Below are 16,917 nucleotides of genomic sequence, written 5' to 3' on the forward strand. Positions count from 1 at the left end.
GTGCAAGTACATACAGTCAATCAATAAAGTTTAGGTACAGCGATTTTCGAGGTCTTCTTCTTGACCTGCGGGCTGTGTCGGAGCCACAGCCGCTAAATTTAAACGTAGAATACGTGATATTAATAACATCGCATTCAGGCTAAAACGGTACAGAAAATATTCGTTTTGATTGCATTGAATTGGATTTAATAAGTCAATATGAATTGCAAAATATTAATAATTAGCAATAGAGAAGCAGATCCATATTAACTTCGATTATATATATGTATATACCATCAGCTTATAAATAGATATACACTGAAGAGCAAAACTGGAACAATAGAACGGAAAGTTAAGTTTGTGGTAATGTACTTCTTCAGTTTATTTACTTTATGGTAATTCAAACTTGCATTTCGCCTTATCGAGTTTAACTAAACGTTTGACCATACAAATTTTAAGATTCGCATATGGAAACTCAGAAAAAAATTACCAAACAAAAATGAACTGGTTTGTTCCAGTTTTGCACCCTCTTAGTAATTGCTGAATTTTATAATTCGAAGAGGAGTTCTGGCTCATTTCCTGCAATTTTGTAATCAAGGCGCGTGGGATTTTCGCTGTGAGTGCTTTAAGTGCACATACCAAGCAAAAAGAATTTAAAGTTTTTGCAAAACGGTCAGAAAGGCCACGCTATAAAGAAAGAAATCATATCGGCCAAATGTCCGTTTTATGGTTATCTAAACAAGCGATAAAAGGGCGGACCTAAGTCAGCAAGATCAAGAGACCACAAAAAATTGCAATTTGCCAGGCTAGGCATATTGGAGGGTCTCTAAATGCCTCTAAACTTTGGTTCCAAATCTGCTTTTTCACCACAAAGCAATTGACTGGACATTATGTTGCTTTTTCACCACAAAGCAATTGACTGGACATTATGTAAGACATGGGAACAAGTTGTTGCAGCACAAAGATAAAGAGGAGAAAGCCTGCTTTAACATCCAGAAAAATTTTTAGTCAGAAACGCATTTTTACTAAGAAAGAACATTGGATTGGTATTATTTTGAAGCGGTAACTTACAAGTTCTTCATAAACGGCCACTATTCCACCAAAATTGACTATTGATTAGGGCGCAGCCCTTAATTTTTTAACTCTGAGGATAAAATTAAATGTTTTCAGTCGAAATATTGGTTCAAGTGCTGTGCACCTGCATCAGGGACACCCCTAACGTCCCAAAATATTTAAACTATTAAGTTTGTATGTGTACATTTAATGATGTAGGGCCGTGTTACGCCTTAGGGAGTAAGAACTCTGGTAAAATTGAAGGTAAAATGAAAAGTGACAACAAATGAGCATTTTCAAAGAATTTGGCAATTTCTGAGGATATTCTTCGCAGGCTTTTATCAATTTTAACAGGACAATGATCAGAAACATCCTCCGAAACTGTGACCAAATAGGTATAAATCCCAAGTTTTTATAATCATGGAGTGACCTGCGTAAAGCCCAGATATGGATCAACAGAAAACTTATGGAATTATTTGAAAATGCCACTTTTAAACTGCGAAAATTCGCCCAATCGCATGCAAGACCTTGGGCATAGCGTTGAGGGAAACCGGTGCGCGTTCTCAACAGATTTCGTCTAAAACCTGTGCGAAAGTACCCCAAGATGACCATAAAAGCTAAATTATTCAAATTAGTTATGGCCAATTTATTAAAAGTCAAGCAAATGGTACAATTTTCTATCGGGTGCAAAACTGGAACAATCTAGTTGCTACGTTTTTTTTGCAATTTTCTTCTTTATCTGCTTGTATTAATTGTTGTTTTTATGGCCTTCTGATGAAATAATCATTGGAAATGTGAATTCCGAAACTAGATTACAAAAAAGTCTTCCTATATTGCGAATATATCGCAAGAAATTTCACATTAAGTATTACTGTTCCGGTTTTGATCCTCAGTGTATATATGCCATTGCGTGTATCACTACTTCAATTCATTTTTATTTTCTTTCATACTGCAGAAATTTGTATTACTTTTTATATTAGCCTAGGTCCTTGTCTTCGGATTTGTGCATAAGTTAGCTAAGAATTATGAAACAGCTGGCAACCGTCCTTAATATAATTAATGTTATTGCGATACATATTTAAATTGTGTATCTAAGGCTGCGTTTCTCCAAACTCATTTAAGTGGAAATTAACTGTAATTTAATTTTTTATTTAATTCTCATTTAAATTACTTTTGGTTTCAATAAGCTCTTTGTTTAGGCGAGTAAAAAGTCGTGGTAAAACCGACTTGGCGACCGAAAGCTTTCATTTGTACTGAGAGCTTTTGAAAGCTTTGGCACGCTGTGTTGTAAAAGCAGGACTGGTATACAAGTAAGCAGCAGATACACAAAATTGTGGTGGTGTGTATATTGATTAAACGTGTAACATCTCTGAGTCTGGTTATTCTGATTTAATTTTTATTTAAGTGAAGAGCATAGGTCACACTTAAATCAAAATTAAAAACAAATTAAAATTGATTGGTGAAACCAAAAATTTGAAAATTAAAGTAATTTTCACTTAAATGAATCTGGTGAAACGCAGACAAAATTCCCTTAATTCAAGTTGAATTTATTTACTAAAACATATGGCAACCCTCTTAAATAAAGTTCAGAAAAAAACATTTATTGGGTATTGCTTTTACTGAGGGTCTACTGTAGTTGGTCTTGACAGACAGGGCTGCCAACTATACTTAGCTATGAAGTGCCATATTGAGGATAAAAAAGTGCCAAAATGTGCCAAATAGAAAAATAAAAGTGTCAAAAAAGGGGTAATTATTTTTAATTCTTCTCATTAAGCATTGAAATTAGACACACATTCCTAAAACAAAAGTCCAATGCTAAACTAAGATAAACCAATTGTACACACTATAGGAATTAAAAAATTTTAGTTGAGAAAAAGAAGTACACGCAAAGGATTTCACAAAAGGTATTGAAATTTTACTACTTTTCAAAAAAGCCATCTTGGCACTTTGTGCCAAATTGAAAAATTAAGTGCCATTTGAAGTAAAATAGCGCAAAAAATGAGCCAAGTTGGCAGCCCTGTTGACAGTACTGAGTTTCTTAAGGCCGTTTTTACATTCGGCAGTTAACACTCGATTTTTAACCAAAAAAAACCACAAAAACGAAAATGTTTAAGAAAAATTCCACAAAAACGACCCTTGGAATTTTTTAATAACACGAAAAATTTTACTTCATTCTTAGTTTTATGTTTTTAGCAAATTAACCATTCAACTCACCATTTCAGTACATAATCACCAGCTTTGGTTATATTACAGCTAAGTACTAGAGGTGATCTGATTTCGAATACTTTTAACTGATGTTCTGCATTATCATAGTTTGGCACCAAGAAGTCGGTATCTGTAATAAATTATTCATAAACAAAATTAATAAACAAAATTCAATCAAATTTAAATATGTACATATGTATGTAAATGTATTCGCTTAGATATCTATAAATATATCATTAAACTCTTTAATGGTAAATGAATTTAATGTTGCGCTAAAGTTTTTATTTTCAATAAATTAGGATTATGATGATAAAAATAAAAATAAACTAAAAACAATTCACACTTCACTTCCAAAAATAAATTCAAATCAAATAAAATTAAGTAAATAAATAATAATAATAATACACTAAGTACATAAGAGTGGATAGAAAAAAAGATACATTTGCGCTAGCAACGGAACTAAAATTGTATAAGCTATTTAAAGATACAATAATATTTTACACATAGACTCGGAAAAGTGGAATAAAAAGAGGAAATAAATTCAAAGTATGCATAGTACGTACATATGTATGTATGTTTTCGTGTAGGTACAGGGTATGGTAATAAGATAAAATATGTACGATAAAAAAAGTTGATAGGAAATTTTTATTATAATATTTAAATATGTAAGTGCGTATGTACTCGTGCGTATGTACGTATGTATGTATTTACATCATAGTCTATATGTGGATATGTACATTAGACCGCCGTACACCCCTGAGTCCAAAGTCTTTTTGCAAGTCAATTGCAAAAAAAAAATAAAATTTGGCCGAACATTTTTCGTATCATATCTTCGGCATTTACAGTCGTATTCTGAAGCATGATATATCAATGTTTTTGTCGCTAGGATATAATTTTTTTTTCCAAAGTTCATTGACCTCAAATACGCCATTCTAGTACTTACCCACCAGATCGCAGTTGCTACCAACCTAACATACGACAATAATGTTACTAGATTAAAACTCTCCTAAAATTATAAGTCATTGTTTTCAAAAAAAAAAAATGTTTTCACGTGATAAATTTTTTTCGTTAATTTTTTATAAAAAAATATAGTAGATTCTATAACATAAACCATACAAGTCAAAGTTTATAACTTTGTGTACAGTTCGGGAAAATTTAACGAATTTCAAAAAAAAAAAATCCATCAGAATTTTTAGAAACTTTTTGGGTATGCAGTTTTGTAGCCCATTCAATTTTAGTATAATAATGTGCAGTTTTGAAAATTCTGAAAAATCGCTTGATTTTTCCCCCATATAACGCATGAACAAAATTTAAAAACAGTGAAAATTTTGATGACATTTGAAATTTGTTAAATTTTCCTGAACTCTACACAAAGTTTTAAACTTTGAATTATATGGTTTCTGTTATAGTGTCCCATTTAGGTGAGCGCCACTGTACATACATAGGTTTCAAAAAACAACGCTATTTCGGCAAACAAAATTTTTTATTTTATTTTTTCGAAATTGCCTTGCAAAAATGTTTTAGACTCAGGGGTGTACATTGAACTTATTTGTTTGCTTGTAAGGTGGTACGGTCTAATGTATATATGTACATAGTTAAGTAGAGAGGCGCACATGTGAGTTGAACATACCGACTTTGTAACGCATGTGTGTATGTATTGCATGTAAAACAAATTTGGAAAACAAATTTGAGCGAAAAAAGGCTATAACATTTTTGGCTAATGAAACAGTAATTCGCACTTGTCCATTGATTCAAATTAACTTGTTTGCCTGCTTACTAGCCAAGCAGCTATGTATGTAGCAATTGTAGCTGACTGTTTGCAGTAAATGTATGAATCTGTGCGGCCGGCAAGCAATGTGGCTTGTGTGCTACCAGTATTGGCTTTTTGGGCGCGATTGCTTTGTAATACGAGTAAGGCAAGAAGCATTATTGTTGTTGCTGTACATAGTACGAGGGTCGTTCAATGTATTCTCGGTATCTCGGTATAACTAAGTTAGTACTGAGGTGGACGATTTAATAATTGCAATGAATAGTTACATTACTTGACGGCATAAGTGTTTCGCATAATTACGGTCATCTGGTAATCCTCGGTGAAAGAAGATTGGACGCTGTGTTAAAAAGTGAAAAACCCAGTATCGAAGAACTTGTGACTTTTCACACCGATTTTGCACCTTCGTTATCTAAAATTTAAAAGTGGTAAAGTGAATTTAAACCGGCAGCGAGTATTGAAGATGATTCTCGCGCACCCAAGTGGCGTCATTACTGCTGCTACAGAGGTAAATGTGAAAAATGTTTAGATACTTGTACTGGAGGACCACTGAATAACGAAAGGTTAAATTATTAGCAGCGATTAAATACTACCTATACCCGTAGGTGCCATACACACTATTCTTCATGATCATCTTAATCTCTCAAAAGTGAGTCCAAGGTGGGTACCGCGAATGCTCACGACGCCACAAAAACAAGCGCGAGTGGCTTGTTGTAGAATATTTTGGAGCTCTGTGAGGTAAAATCAACGAGTACCCCCCAGCGCAAAGTACCTTAGAGTAATGCTCGAAAGCAAACTTAATAGGAAATCAATATCGAACTTTCGTAGGCAGAAGGCAGAAGGCCTACACAGCATACAACACTTACAAGAGGATCCTCAGCAGAAAGTGGGGACTAAAGCCTAAACTTGTGTTATGGATGTATACCGCGATGATAACATCCATATTAACATACAGCGCTCTGGTCTGGTGGTCGGAACTAAGCAAACCATATAAGGTCAGCAAACTAAGAAGTATACAAAGGGCAGTAAGCGCAGAAGTAAGATCCTGCCTGACAGAAGCGCTAAACCGGCGCTCAGACTCGAGAGAGTCAGACCTCTGGGAAACTAGACACTGCGGGCATGGGTCGATCATAAATGAAATGCAATTAAGTAGGATGACAGACTATTTCGTCGGCTGAGAGGAATATCGCCTTATCTCAGAAAATGGTTGAAAAGCGCCCTATTTCAGAATTTGGTTGAAGAACGCCCTATCTCATCTGCCGCTTCGAAAACGCCCTATCTCAATATAAATTCAATATATCGACAGCGGCGATTGGGTGTTTTCAACCGTTTTCTGAGATAGGGTATTTTCGAACCGGCTGCCGAGATAGGGCGATCTTCCACTCAGCCGTTGATATTGTAGGTAATCTAGGCTTCAGCTGTAACGTGCAAGTGTTATTCCCATCCAGAAGAGTCTGGAGGAGAGACCAAAAGGCAGTCAGAGAGTCTAATCCGAGAAACTCGGTGTTGCTCTGTCTCTACGATTTGGAAAAGATTCAAGTAGAAGTTCTAGGTATCCTCGAAGCCTGTAAAATCTTATGCAATAGAGTCGGATACAAGAGTAAAGCCACAATGCATGCTGACAGCCAGGCGGCGCTGATTAATTAGCGATGGCAGGAGCCGCATTTCCTTCTCCAGGCCTTTCAAATATTAGGCATAAAATATTCGGTAAACACCTAGTAGCGCAACTAATCGATCTATCAGGAGCTATATCATACGCGAAATCGTTAGATTTATTAGAGAATCAATATAGAAGTACATAGACAAATATCTGCCGCGGGAAGTGCATTAAAATGGCGCAAAATGCGCAAATTGAATTCTAGGCAGCTTCTAGGAAGCACAGCAACCCACCAAGCAACACGAAAAAGTGGGAAATCATAAACGTAGTTACTTTGCATAATTTAAGGGAACCAATTCAAGAAAAAAGACCCGGAAAACTTTCTGCCTGCCGGTGTGTGTTTACTTCTTCACGGTAGCGCTTCGGTTCACACAGCGGGCGTATTTCGAAGGCCACTGTACGAGATTTTGACTTCGAAGAAATCAATCACTCGCCGTATAGCACAGACCCGGCCCCTAGCGATTTCTTTTTGTTGCCAAATTTGAAAAAAAAAGTCTTTTTCTGACCTTGAAGAGCTCAAAGCAGCAATAACGCATATTTTTCGGACAAGGATAAAAGATATTTTTAGAGGGCATTGAACTATTGATCTCAAAATATTATAAAAATATTGAGATTATGGCGGATTATATTGAAACATATTGAATTTAATTTGAGTTGTTTTTCATAATGATACCGAGAACACATTCACTGCCCCTCGTATATATCCACTACATACATACAAATTATGTCATACTTGGTGATGGTGATGGTTATGGGTGACGATGATGATATCACTTTTGAGTTTATTGAATAAGTTTAAGTATTAAATATGTAGGTAAGTATGTAAGTATGTACGAGTACTAATAGATACATATGTATGCATGGATTTGCGCGAAAATATGTATGTACTTGTACACAATGCATGACAGCTGCGAGGAATTTTAAAGACTCTTTTATACAAATGTATGAATGTAATTCAAACTTGGACTGAAATCACATAATTTCACAAATACTTTTCCTCATTTATTTAAGTATTTGTATATTTCGCACTTTTCTTCCTTATGAACACATGCTTAGTTGAGGCAGTAAAAAAAGTATTAAGCTAAAAGTTTTTATGTTTTTGGTTTATTTTCTTTTGGTGAATCGACGCTCGTAATGCTGAGTATTAATATGCAATTAATCATTCCATTGGATGGCATTAACTATAGTGAATGTGTATATTCAAATATTTTAAGCACCACTTTGTGTGAAACTTTGCGCATTGAAAATATTAGTTTGATTTAGCTTGTCATGCAAAATATTTTGAAAAAAAAGTTTACTTTCTTATTTCTTTTTAACTGTAATCAGTAAATTAATTGATTTAATTTGCTCTTAAAATGATAAATGTGTATGTATGTTTGTATTTTATATTTATTTCGATTTAATTTTAAATTATAATTTTATTGGTCCAATCGTTTTCATTTAAAAAAATATTCAAGTATCTGGTTAAACTTGTTTTTATTTATTTCCAAAAAAAAAACGTTTATTCCCTCGCAGATTGCAGGTGTTTGACTGCTAAATAGTATGTATACTCAACGGCTATTGAACGATGCGTTCAATATACACGCCGTTTCTTAAACATTTTATTTAAAAATATAAAATGCAGCCGATAATCTCTCGAAGAAAGTATTCTTATGACGCTACTAACGACTTGTTTCTTGTTTCTACTGGCATTTCCGTTTCTACCGAAAAATATTATTAAGAGAGGGCAATGAAAGTACAACATTTTTTGTAGAAACCAAAACGCCAATAGACGAGTACAGCTTGTGTTTGAAAGAAAGCTTTAAAGAAAATTTAATTGCTGGTCCATCTACCAGAAAAAAGGTATCATATGTGTTAATCTAGACAATAAGCTATCTATGTGCCAAATTTCAAACAAATCTGACCATAAATACGATTTTTTTTTAATAGATCGGTCCCTTGTCCACCTATCGAAATATGCTTTAACTCTTTAAAATTTCGTTTAAATCAATTCAGTAAATTGTACGTGATGCCGCACACAAATAAAACGGCAACAGTTGTATATAGATAGAGTGACACGATTGCACTATAGGTAATTTGACCAATTTTTGTGGCCAAAATTAATTATAACCAAACAAGTCGATTGTCAAAAAAAAAAAAAACATGACTATTGACTGGCATACGATTTCCCACATTTTTGCAAAAAAAAAAACCCCCTTATCGACTGATGGGCCAAATGTGGCACTTTTATTTTGTAGTTTTATTAAAAAGAGTTTGATAGCAGAATTTTTCTAAATATTTAAACTAAAGAAAAAAAATTCCACTTAGTTGTAAAAACAATTTACACAATGGCTAATTTAAAAAGAAATATTGCCAAATTATATTAATTTCAATTGAAAACAAGTAAGAGCAGCGCTGTCTTTGGCTATGCCGAAGGCTTCATACCTTTCATGAACATCTGCAAATTTTAGTTTGACAGATTACTGATTTTGAATACAACAGGAGTTACATACTTATATAAAAAATCGCATCTAAACAATCAGAGGTATGGAAGATATACTTTATATGGCACCAATCTAAGTGATTTTCACCGCTATGTGATCGGTATGTAAACCGGTAACACAATTTATTGGGTTTCGTTTCCTACATAAAGAAGATATATCGCAAAAACTGGTATCTGAACAATCAGTGCTATAGGAGATAAAGCTTATACAGCGTAGATTTTGACGATTTTCTCAGTAGACTTTGTATTATTATTTATAAAATATCTTACGAAATTTATCGCTTTTAGCTGTTCAAATAAAGAAGTTTTACAGTAAAATCCCATATCTGAACAATCAGATGTATGGAAGATATATGTTGTAGTCATCCGATCCTTGTTATTTTCACTGTAAGTATTCTGTTAATAATGAGAGAAAATGGTGCGAAGTTTCATGTTCCTAGCTGCATAATGGAGTTATGATAAAAGACCTCATATCTGAACAATCAGTTGTATGGGGTCTGCAGGTTATAGTGACCCGATCTTTGTTATTTTCGCTGTAAGTCTTCTGTTGATAATGAGTGAAAACAGCGCGAAATTTCATGGTCCTAGCTACATAAATGGATGAATTATAACGAAAAATCTCATATCTGAACAATCAGTTGTATGGGAGCTATAGGTTATAGTTATCCGATCTTTTTAATTTTCACTGTAAGTTTTCTGTTGATAATTATTGAAAACAGTGCGGAATTTCCTGTTCCCAGCTATATAAATGGAGGAGTTATAACGAAAAATTTTATATCTGAACAATCAGTTGTATGGGAGCTATAGGTTATAGTGACCCGATCTTTGTAATTTTCACTGTAAGCATTCTGTTGATAATGGGTGCAAGTGCTGCAAAATTTCATGTTCGTAGCTGCATAAATGGAGAAGTTATAACGAAAAATCTCATATCTGAACAATCAGTTGTATGGGAGCTATATGTTATAGTTGTCCGATTCTTCCGGTTCCGACAAATGATTAATACATTATAAAAATACACCCACCTACCAAATTTGATCCGGATATCTCGAAAACTGAGAGACTAGATTGCATACAAACAGACGGACAGACGGACATGGATAAATCAACTCAGCTCGACGTTCTGATCATATAAGTATACATTTTAATGGGTCTATCTCTTTTTGTTCTGGTACTTACAAACATCGGACCAAAGTTATAATACCATTTCATGCTCATGAAAGGTATAACCAGAAGGATCTCGATTTCCTAATTTGTCTGCTGAAGAGTTGAAAGGAGCAGCTATTGCAGCAACAAAATTGTAAACAGCCTTTTGTTTTCTCTCTTTATTGAGTTCTCCCCCATAATGGTAAATAGTTGACTACTGACAGTATAAAGAATACCTACAACAAAAGCCATTTTCTCAGAAAAGTGCAAAAAATCGCAACATGAAATTGAAAGATTAAACTCGAAACTCTTCATTTTATGAACATATCGCACACCGTCTTCAAAAGAGTCACAACTAAAAATTTGGGATTTTTTATATTATGCGCTAAAAATGTACGCAGGGAATAAAAGTATTTACCTTTAGGCAAAAACTGGAGCAAATTTTTGTTATAATTTGTTTAAAAAAAAAAGTCGCCCTTGCCCATATGATTATCATGTGCTAAGAAATAGTTTTAAAAAGTAAATGTTTTTCGGGTAATAATAAAGATTCCGACGCCCACTTCAGTTTTGATGCTTTATTTTAAATTAAAAAAAAAGTTCTAGATAGATCACCCTATATAATTATTTGAAAATTTATTTCAATAACTACTAGATTTGACTAAAACAACGGTTAAAACGGCCCATACGTGTGAAAAATAGTTGTTTAAAGACTTATGGCTTTATGCTGAAAAACTGGGAACAAAAAATGGCAGAAATATCCAAGATTTGCCTTGTTAGACAGGCCTTCTGGCCTCGTGGCAAAAAAATAACAACTCATTTGTGGCATCGGGATAGAAATTCTATCAATATTTTAAGTATTGATTAATGAAAGAGTCAAATAAATAAACTATTTGTCGAATAATAGGTGATTTTAGTAATGAATGCTATTGAAGCTAAGGAAAAATGTCGAACCTTCGGTGACTGTCAGATTACCACATCAGTCGCAGAGGGTTAAATTGATTCTCTATTTAATCTGTCCATTTCGCTCAAGGTAAATCCTGATAGGTCGCTTAGTTGTCAGGCTACCTGGTGCTCTACAAGTAATATTCGTAATGCCTGGAAAATCACAAACAAAATGCTGGAGACTTTCTTCGCTATCGCCCTTTCATAAGGTACTCTTATTTTGTTGAATATTTTCCTAGGGGTCTGTGCACCATGAATGTTGCTACAATTCTGAAAACTTCTACCCTTGATCTATTTAGCAAGTCCACAGGTTGTTGCCTTCGCCTATTTATTAGCCTTCTCATTGGCTTCATTGTTCCAGTGTGCTGAATGGAACCCAGGCAATGGAGGGTCTCTTGTTAGCTATACAAACGATCTTTGAGGTTGAATTGTTCCTCGTTTAGCTACATCCAATTATTTAAGTAACTATCTAAATTGCAATAAAATTCTAATGCTTTAATTGGCATTCTACGAGGAATTTCAAAGGCTCCTACTAAGACCCACAGTAGTCTGAAAGAGAACATAGCGGTACAAAAATATTTTAAATTTTTTAAATTCGCTTGAAACTGGTTACTCGGAGGTATTTGGGGCCGCTGATTATCAAACTGACCATGAATTTTTTAAATTCAAAATGGCGGATCCAATCTCACGGAATACTTTTTTGAAAATATATTGAGTTCGCTCGAAAATTGTTACTTGGTGGCTTTTGGTACTTTTGAGGAGTTTTTATGGTAGCTGATTACAAATCTGAAATCAGGTTTCAAACATTTTAAATGATGGGTCCAATATGACGACTTTCTAATTTAAAAAGTTAGTGGATTTTAATAGAACATAGTGAAAATTAGTTTCCTCTTAAATTCAAATATTAAACAAATTTGACAAAAAGTTGTGTGTAGTTTATATATTAAATAATAGCAATATGTAATAGATTTTTGGCAAAGTTTGTAATTTTGAAAACTTGTGTAATTACATTTTACTTATATTTACAAAAGTGAATGTTTTTCACTCTTATAAATGACGAATTAATAATTTTTAAGATAACACGATTGAACGTCACATTTTTGACTACTGTTTAGAAAAAAAAGTTTAGATTAAAACAGAACCTAGGGTGCTGGAAACATCTCTAGCGAACTCTGAAATTTTAGAAAATGTTTGGCGCGTTCAGGACCGTAGCGTTTACAGGTGCAAACATGCAAAAATTAATTTGAAGACTTTCATTTTTAGTATTTCGTCCCGCTAGATTCTCCATTCAGACCACGGTGCGACCCAAAGAATATTTTGTCACATATTCTAGCCTCATTATACTAATGACGGCCGGTTACTCAATGCCTGATTAGCACAAACCCCGATTAAACATCGTTATCGACGTTACAGACTGCCTGTTATATAAGTATATATATACATGCATACATGCATGAAGTCGAAGACGTTGATAACGATGTTTAGCCGGAGATTACTGTTTTAACTTAATCAGAACTAAAAAAAAGTTTTTGAAATTTTTAAACTCCCTTAAAGCAACCATCGCTTGTATTTTATTTTTATCTAAGAATAATATTTTTTATTTATATTTTTAAATTTGAATTGCATTTGCCCACAAATATTTTATGTTATTTTATTTTATTATCGTTTTTATTTGTTTGCTTTAAATATAAGACAGTTTGGGACCAAACAAACAAACAAAATATTTCCACAAAGATCATTTCTATTAGTGTTATGTTTAAGTTATTACACACAGATATCTTAATCAAAAGTACTAATAAACTTCAATAATCGCACGCTAAGCTGTTTGCTTAAAATATTTAAATGTCACTAAGTTCTGATAAGCATTAGAGTGATAATCAGAAAAATGTATATTTGCCATTTAAGTACATAATAAAATAATAAAAGAGAGACAAAGAGAAAGAGGCACAAGCAACATCGAACGATAAGAAGAAGAAAAAAAAACAATAGTTAAATATAATAACAAACATTAAAAATTTGTAATTCAAATTGAAAACAATTATCCAAAATAAACAACAACGTTTAAGTGATAACCAAAAATGAGAACCAACTTCAAATTCGTATCCATGGTCACTGCGAGCAATGGGCGGTAAGATGGTACTGGTGGTTGGTTGATTGCTAGAGGAATTTGGTGACGTTTGTGAGAGTGAGTGACGACTGAAACTGAGACTGAGACTGAAATGGCATTGTGATGCATACGGGTAACTGAGTTTAATTTATTATTTGTTTTTGATTTTTTGTTGAACTCTTTTTTTTTTGTATTTTTTTGTACTTTTTTCATTTAGCGATAAAAGCTAAAAAGGCTAAGGCTCACCCTTGCGAATTGGCATATGTGCCGTGGGAGTGGGTTGTGGTGACAAAGATGTGGGAAACGACACCACCATGCCGCCCGCTGTTACCGTGGCAATACCTGACACAGGCTGTCGCTGCTGCTGCTGCTGCTGTTGTTGCTGTTGTCGTTGATTTGGTTGGCTCAAATTCGGATTTACAAACTGACCGTGATGCGGTGGATAGGTTTGCAGTTGATTACGCTGCTGTTGCTGCTGGTGTATTTGCGTGTGGTAAATATCAATTGGCGTCATTGTTTGCACGCCAATTTGTTGTGGCGTGAACATTTGTGTCGGCTGTTGGTAATTTGGCGATGCCGTTTGCAACGGAAATATTGACGACTGCGTTTCGACAATTTGATAGCCGTGCGTCGTATAAGGATTCATGTTGTTGCTATTGCTGGCAGTGATCCCGTGGTAGCGATGATCCGCATTATGTTGCGGCGGTGTGTAAAATTGCACAGCAGGCGCTAATGTTGTCGATAGCATTGTGGTGCGTGGCGGTGGGAAATTCGGCATTGGTGGATATTTAGCAACACCACCGCTACCACCACGACTGGATGTCGTTGTTAATTCACTGCCACTGCCGCCAAGCTTTTTAGGCGACATATACTCTATATTGACGAGACCAGTGTCCAGTTCACTACCAATGCTGCCGCCATCGCTGCTGCTGCCGCTGCTATCTGGCAATGTTAATGATGGATTACCATCAAAGTTTGTGGCGTTTATATAAATCAACTTGTGCTGCCCATCCAGGTTTGTTGCTTGGAATTGTGACTTTTGTTGCTGCTGCTGCTGGTGGTGGCGATGATGTGGCCGTCGATGTGTTGTTGTTGTTGTTGTGGTATGTGTTGGCAGTGACGAAGTGTCCACACCCACATCCGGCCCCCACATTCGCGTGAAAATATCATCCGCCGAACTGGGCGTCAGATCGTGTATCGTTTCGTATGCTGAAAGCGTTGAGAGATGATGGCCACCACCGTCACCGCCACCGTCACCGTGGCCGTGGCCGGCGCCCCCCGCTGTTACGACAAATGGCGAGTAAGTTTGTGGATGGGGAGGCGCCTCGTTGGCGCTGCGTACGTGCAACATGTGGTAACTTGTGTGCAAATTGTTGCACTTATATTGACCTTCGTGCACTTTAAGCGCGTGACGCACGGATAGATGTGCCTCGATTTTGTGTTTCTCACCTTGATTGTGTGAAAAGTTGGGAGTTTTAGAGAAAGTTTTTTCTGTTTTTTTTTTATTTTTTTACTAGTTTTTCTTGCGTTTAAATAAAGAAAAAAAAACTGTTTTATTATCACACTAAACCTAACTCTAAATAAATGAGCGTAAAATTCAAGGTTGGGGAGACTAGGGCTGGTAAGAAAAAATAAATAAAATAAATTCTCAGCTATAAAACTATGAGTCTTGGTTTGAATGAAAAAAAAATAGACTGCAATATACATATTTCAGTTAAGTAAGAGAAAAAATAAACGAAAATGTGTGCCAGGTGAATCAAAAAGTAACTGGTCGGAAGGAACCAAACACGACACAGGTTCATACATCCGTGGGTTCGCAATGATAGAATGAGATCAAAGTGAGAGTGTAAGTGCATTTTTCATTTTTATTTTATTTTTTTATTTCCACTTTTTGGCATTCTTTGAATGGATTAATGAACGAAACGAATTGAAAAAGAGAAAGAGAGATCGCAATGGACATCTTCGCTTGTACATAGACAACTTTTGATTAAATCACTTATTTGTCGCAGTTTATCATTAAAGTAAATACTAAGGCCGTTTTCACAGTGGAGAGATAACTCACATTTGGCCAGAGTATACACGCACTGTGAAAAAGGATCTTAGCAGTTCGGTTTTTATTTTGCATTACTATACATATACATATATGTGTAATTAAAAAAAAAGGCCATTTCAAAAAAAGATCTAAATTAACTTATTTTACAACCGCACTCAGAAACATTCATTAAATTAGCGCTGACGGGCACCTAGCTAATGATCGATAAATTAATTAATGCTTCCTCTCAGAGTTAAAAGATAAGGACTTATTAGTTAATGAAAAAGTTAACTATGAGATATTAAGATTTGTGCGAGCTGGACCGATTTGAAAATACCTCCAAAAATAGAGTTTTTTATGAATAAAAATAGTTTCTTAAAGAACTTTTTTAAAAAAGTCCCCTCAGATGACAAAACCGATTAAGTTTAAAAAAATCTCCATAAAAATATTATTATATATAATCGGTCCAGCTCACTAAAATCTTAATATTTTTTCGAAATATTTTGGTGGACGTCTTAAAATATAATAGATTTTATAATTCCAATGGAAAAACAGTACAGTACGGGGAGTGATGCAGTCTAATATATATATATATTTATATCATTTTGCGCGCGCTGCCTGAACAGTCCCAATGGCCGAGAGAGCAGCCATTCGAGAGATCCGAGTTCGAGTCCTCGAGCAGCAAAATTTTATTTTTACTTTTTTATTTATCTTGTTTAATTTAATTTAATTTTAATTTTTATATTTTATTATTTTAAAAAGAAAACTTAAATTTAAAAACTTGTTTAATTAAATTTTTTATTTTATTTTCTTTTAATTACTAGATTTTATTGTTTAAAAGGGAAACTATTTTTTTAATTTTTATAGCCTATTTGCTAAAAGATAAACAATACCACTAACAAACCAATTCTAGCATCTGCCTTTCAACTCAATCGTTCGTTAAAAAGTTAAGCAAAGCTTTTTCCTTACTTAACTTTTAATGTTCATTTAATGCTGTTTATTAATCATTACTTTTTCTTTTTTCTTTCTGGTTAAACTTTTTAAATTTAGTTTTCTTTTAGTTCTAAAATTTTATTGGATTAAGGAAAATATTTTTTTAATTTCATTAAATTTTTAGAAGCTTGAATATTTTTTCTTTTTTAACTTCTTCACAACAAGTAATTTTTAAGCAAAAAACTAAACCGACTTCGATTCGCATATAAAAATTTACGCACATTAAAAAAAAAATATTTCGACGAATTGATAACCTTCTCCTTTTTGTGAAGGCGGTTAACAAGGAGAAGGTTATCACTTCGTCGGAATATATATATTTTTTTTATGCATGTTACCGCATAACTTTGGACTACGTTAACCGACTTCGATAATTCTTTTTCTATCGGAAAGGTGATGCCTTAAGGGTGGTCCCCTACTAATTTGGTTTAGATTCGATCATTTGGTCATGAAGAAATTAACGGTAATATTAAATTAAAAATTACTTGTTAGTTTCTATTGTTTGATATTTATTTTTCATTAACTTTTAGATTCTAGTGTTTTAAAAACAAAAAAATAT

General features: G+C 34.1%; 1 protein-coding gene across 4 annotated transcripts in view; it reads right to left on the minus strand.

Annotated features, from left to right (window-relative positions):
• LOC118740576 (neuroplastin) overlaps positions 1 to 16,917 on the minus strand; it is a 160,331-nt gene that overhangs the window by 76,898 nt on the left and 66,516 nt on the right. Inside the window, exon 2 of one of the 4 annotated variants that reach the window (XM_036472172.1) lies at positions 3,247 to 3,367. The exons of the other annotated variants lie outside the window; for them this stretch is intronic. Within the exon in view, the coding sequence (XP_036328065.1) occupies positions 3,247 to 3,367 (121 nt within the window). The remainder of the gene's footprint in view (positions 1 to 3,246; positions 3,368 to 16,917) is intronic. 4 annotated transcript variants of the gene reach the window in all.

Source organism: Rhagoletis pomonella, unplaced genomic scaffold, assembly GCF_013731165.1.
Source record: "Rhagoletis pomonella isolate Grant_MI unplaced genomic scaffold, Rhpom_1.0 Rhpom_scaffold_00006, whole genome shotgun sequence".
NCBI lineage: Eukaryota > Metazoa > Arthropoda > Insecta > Diptera > Tephritidae > Rhagoletis > Rhagoletis pomonella.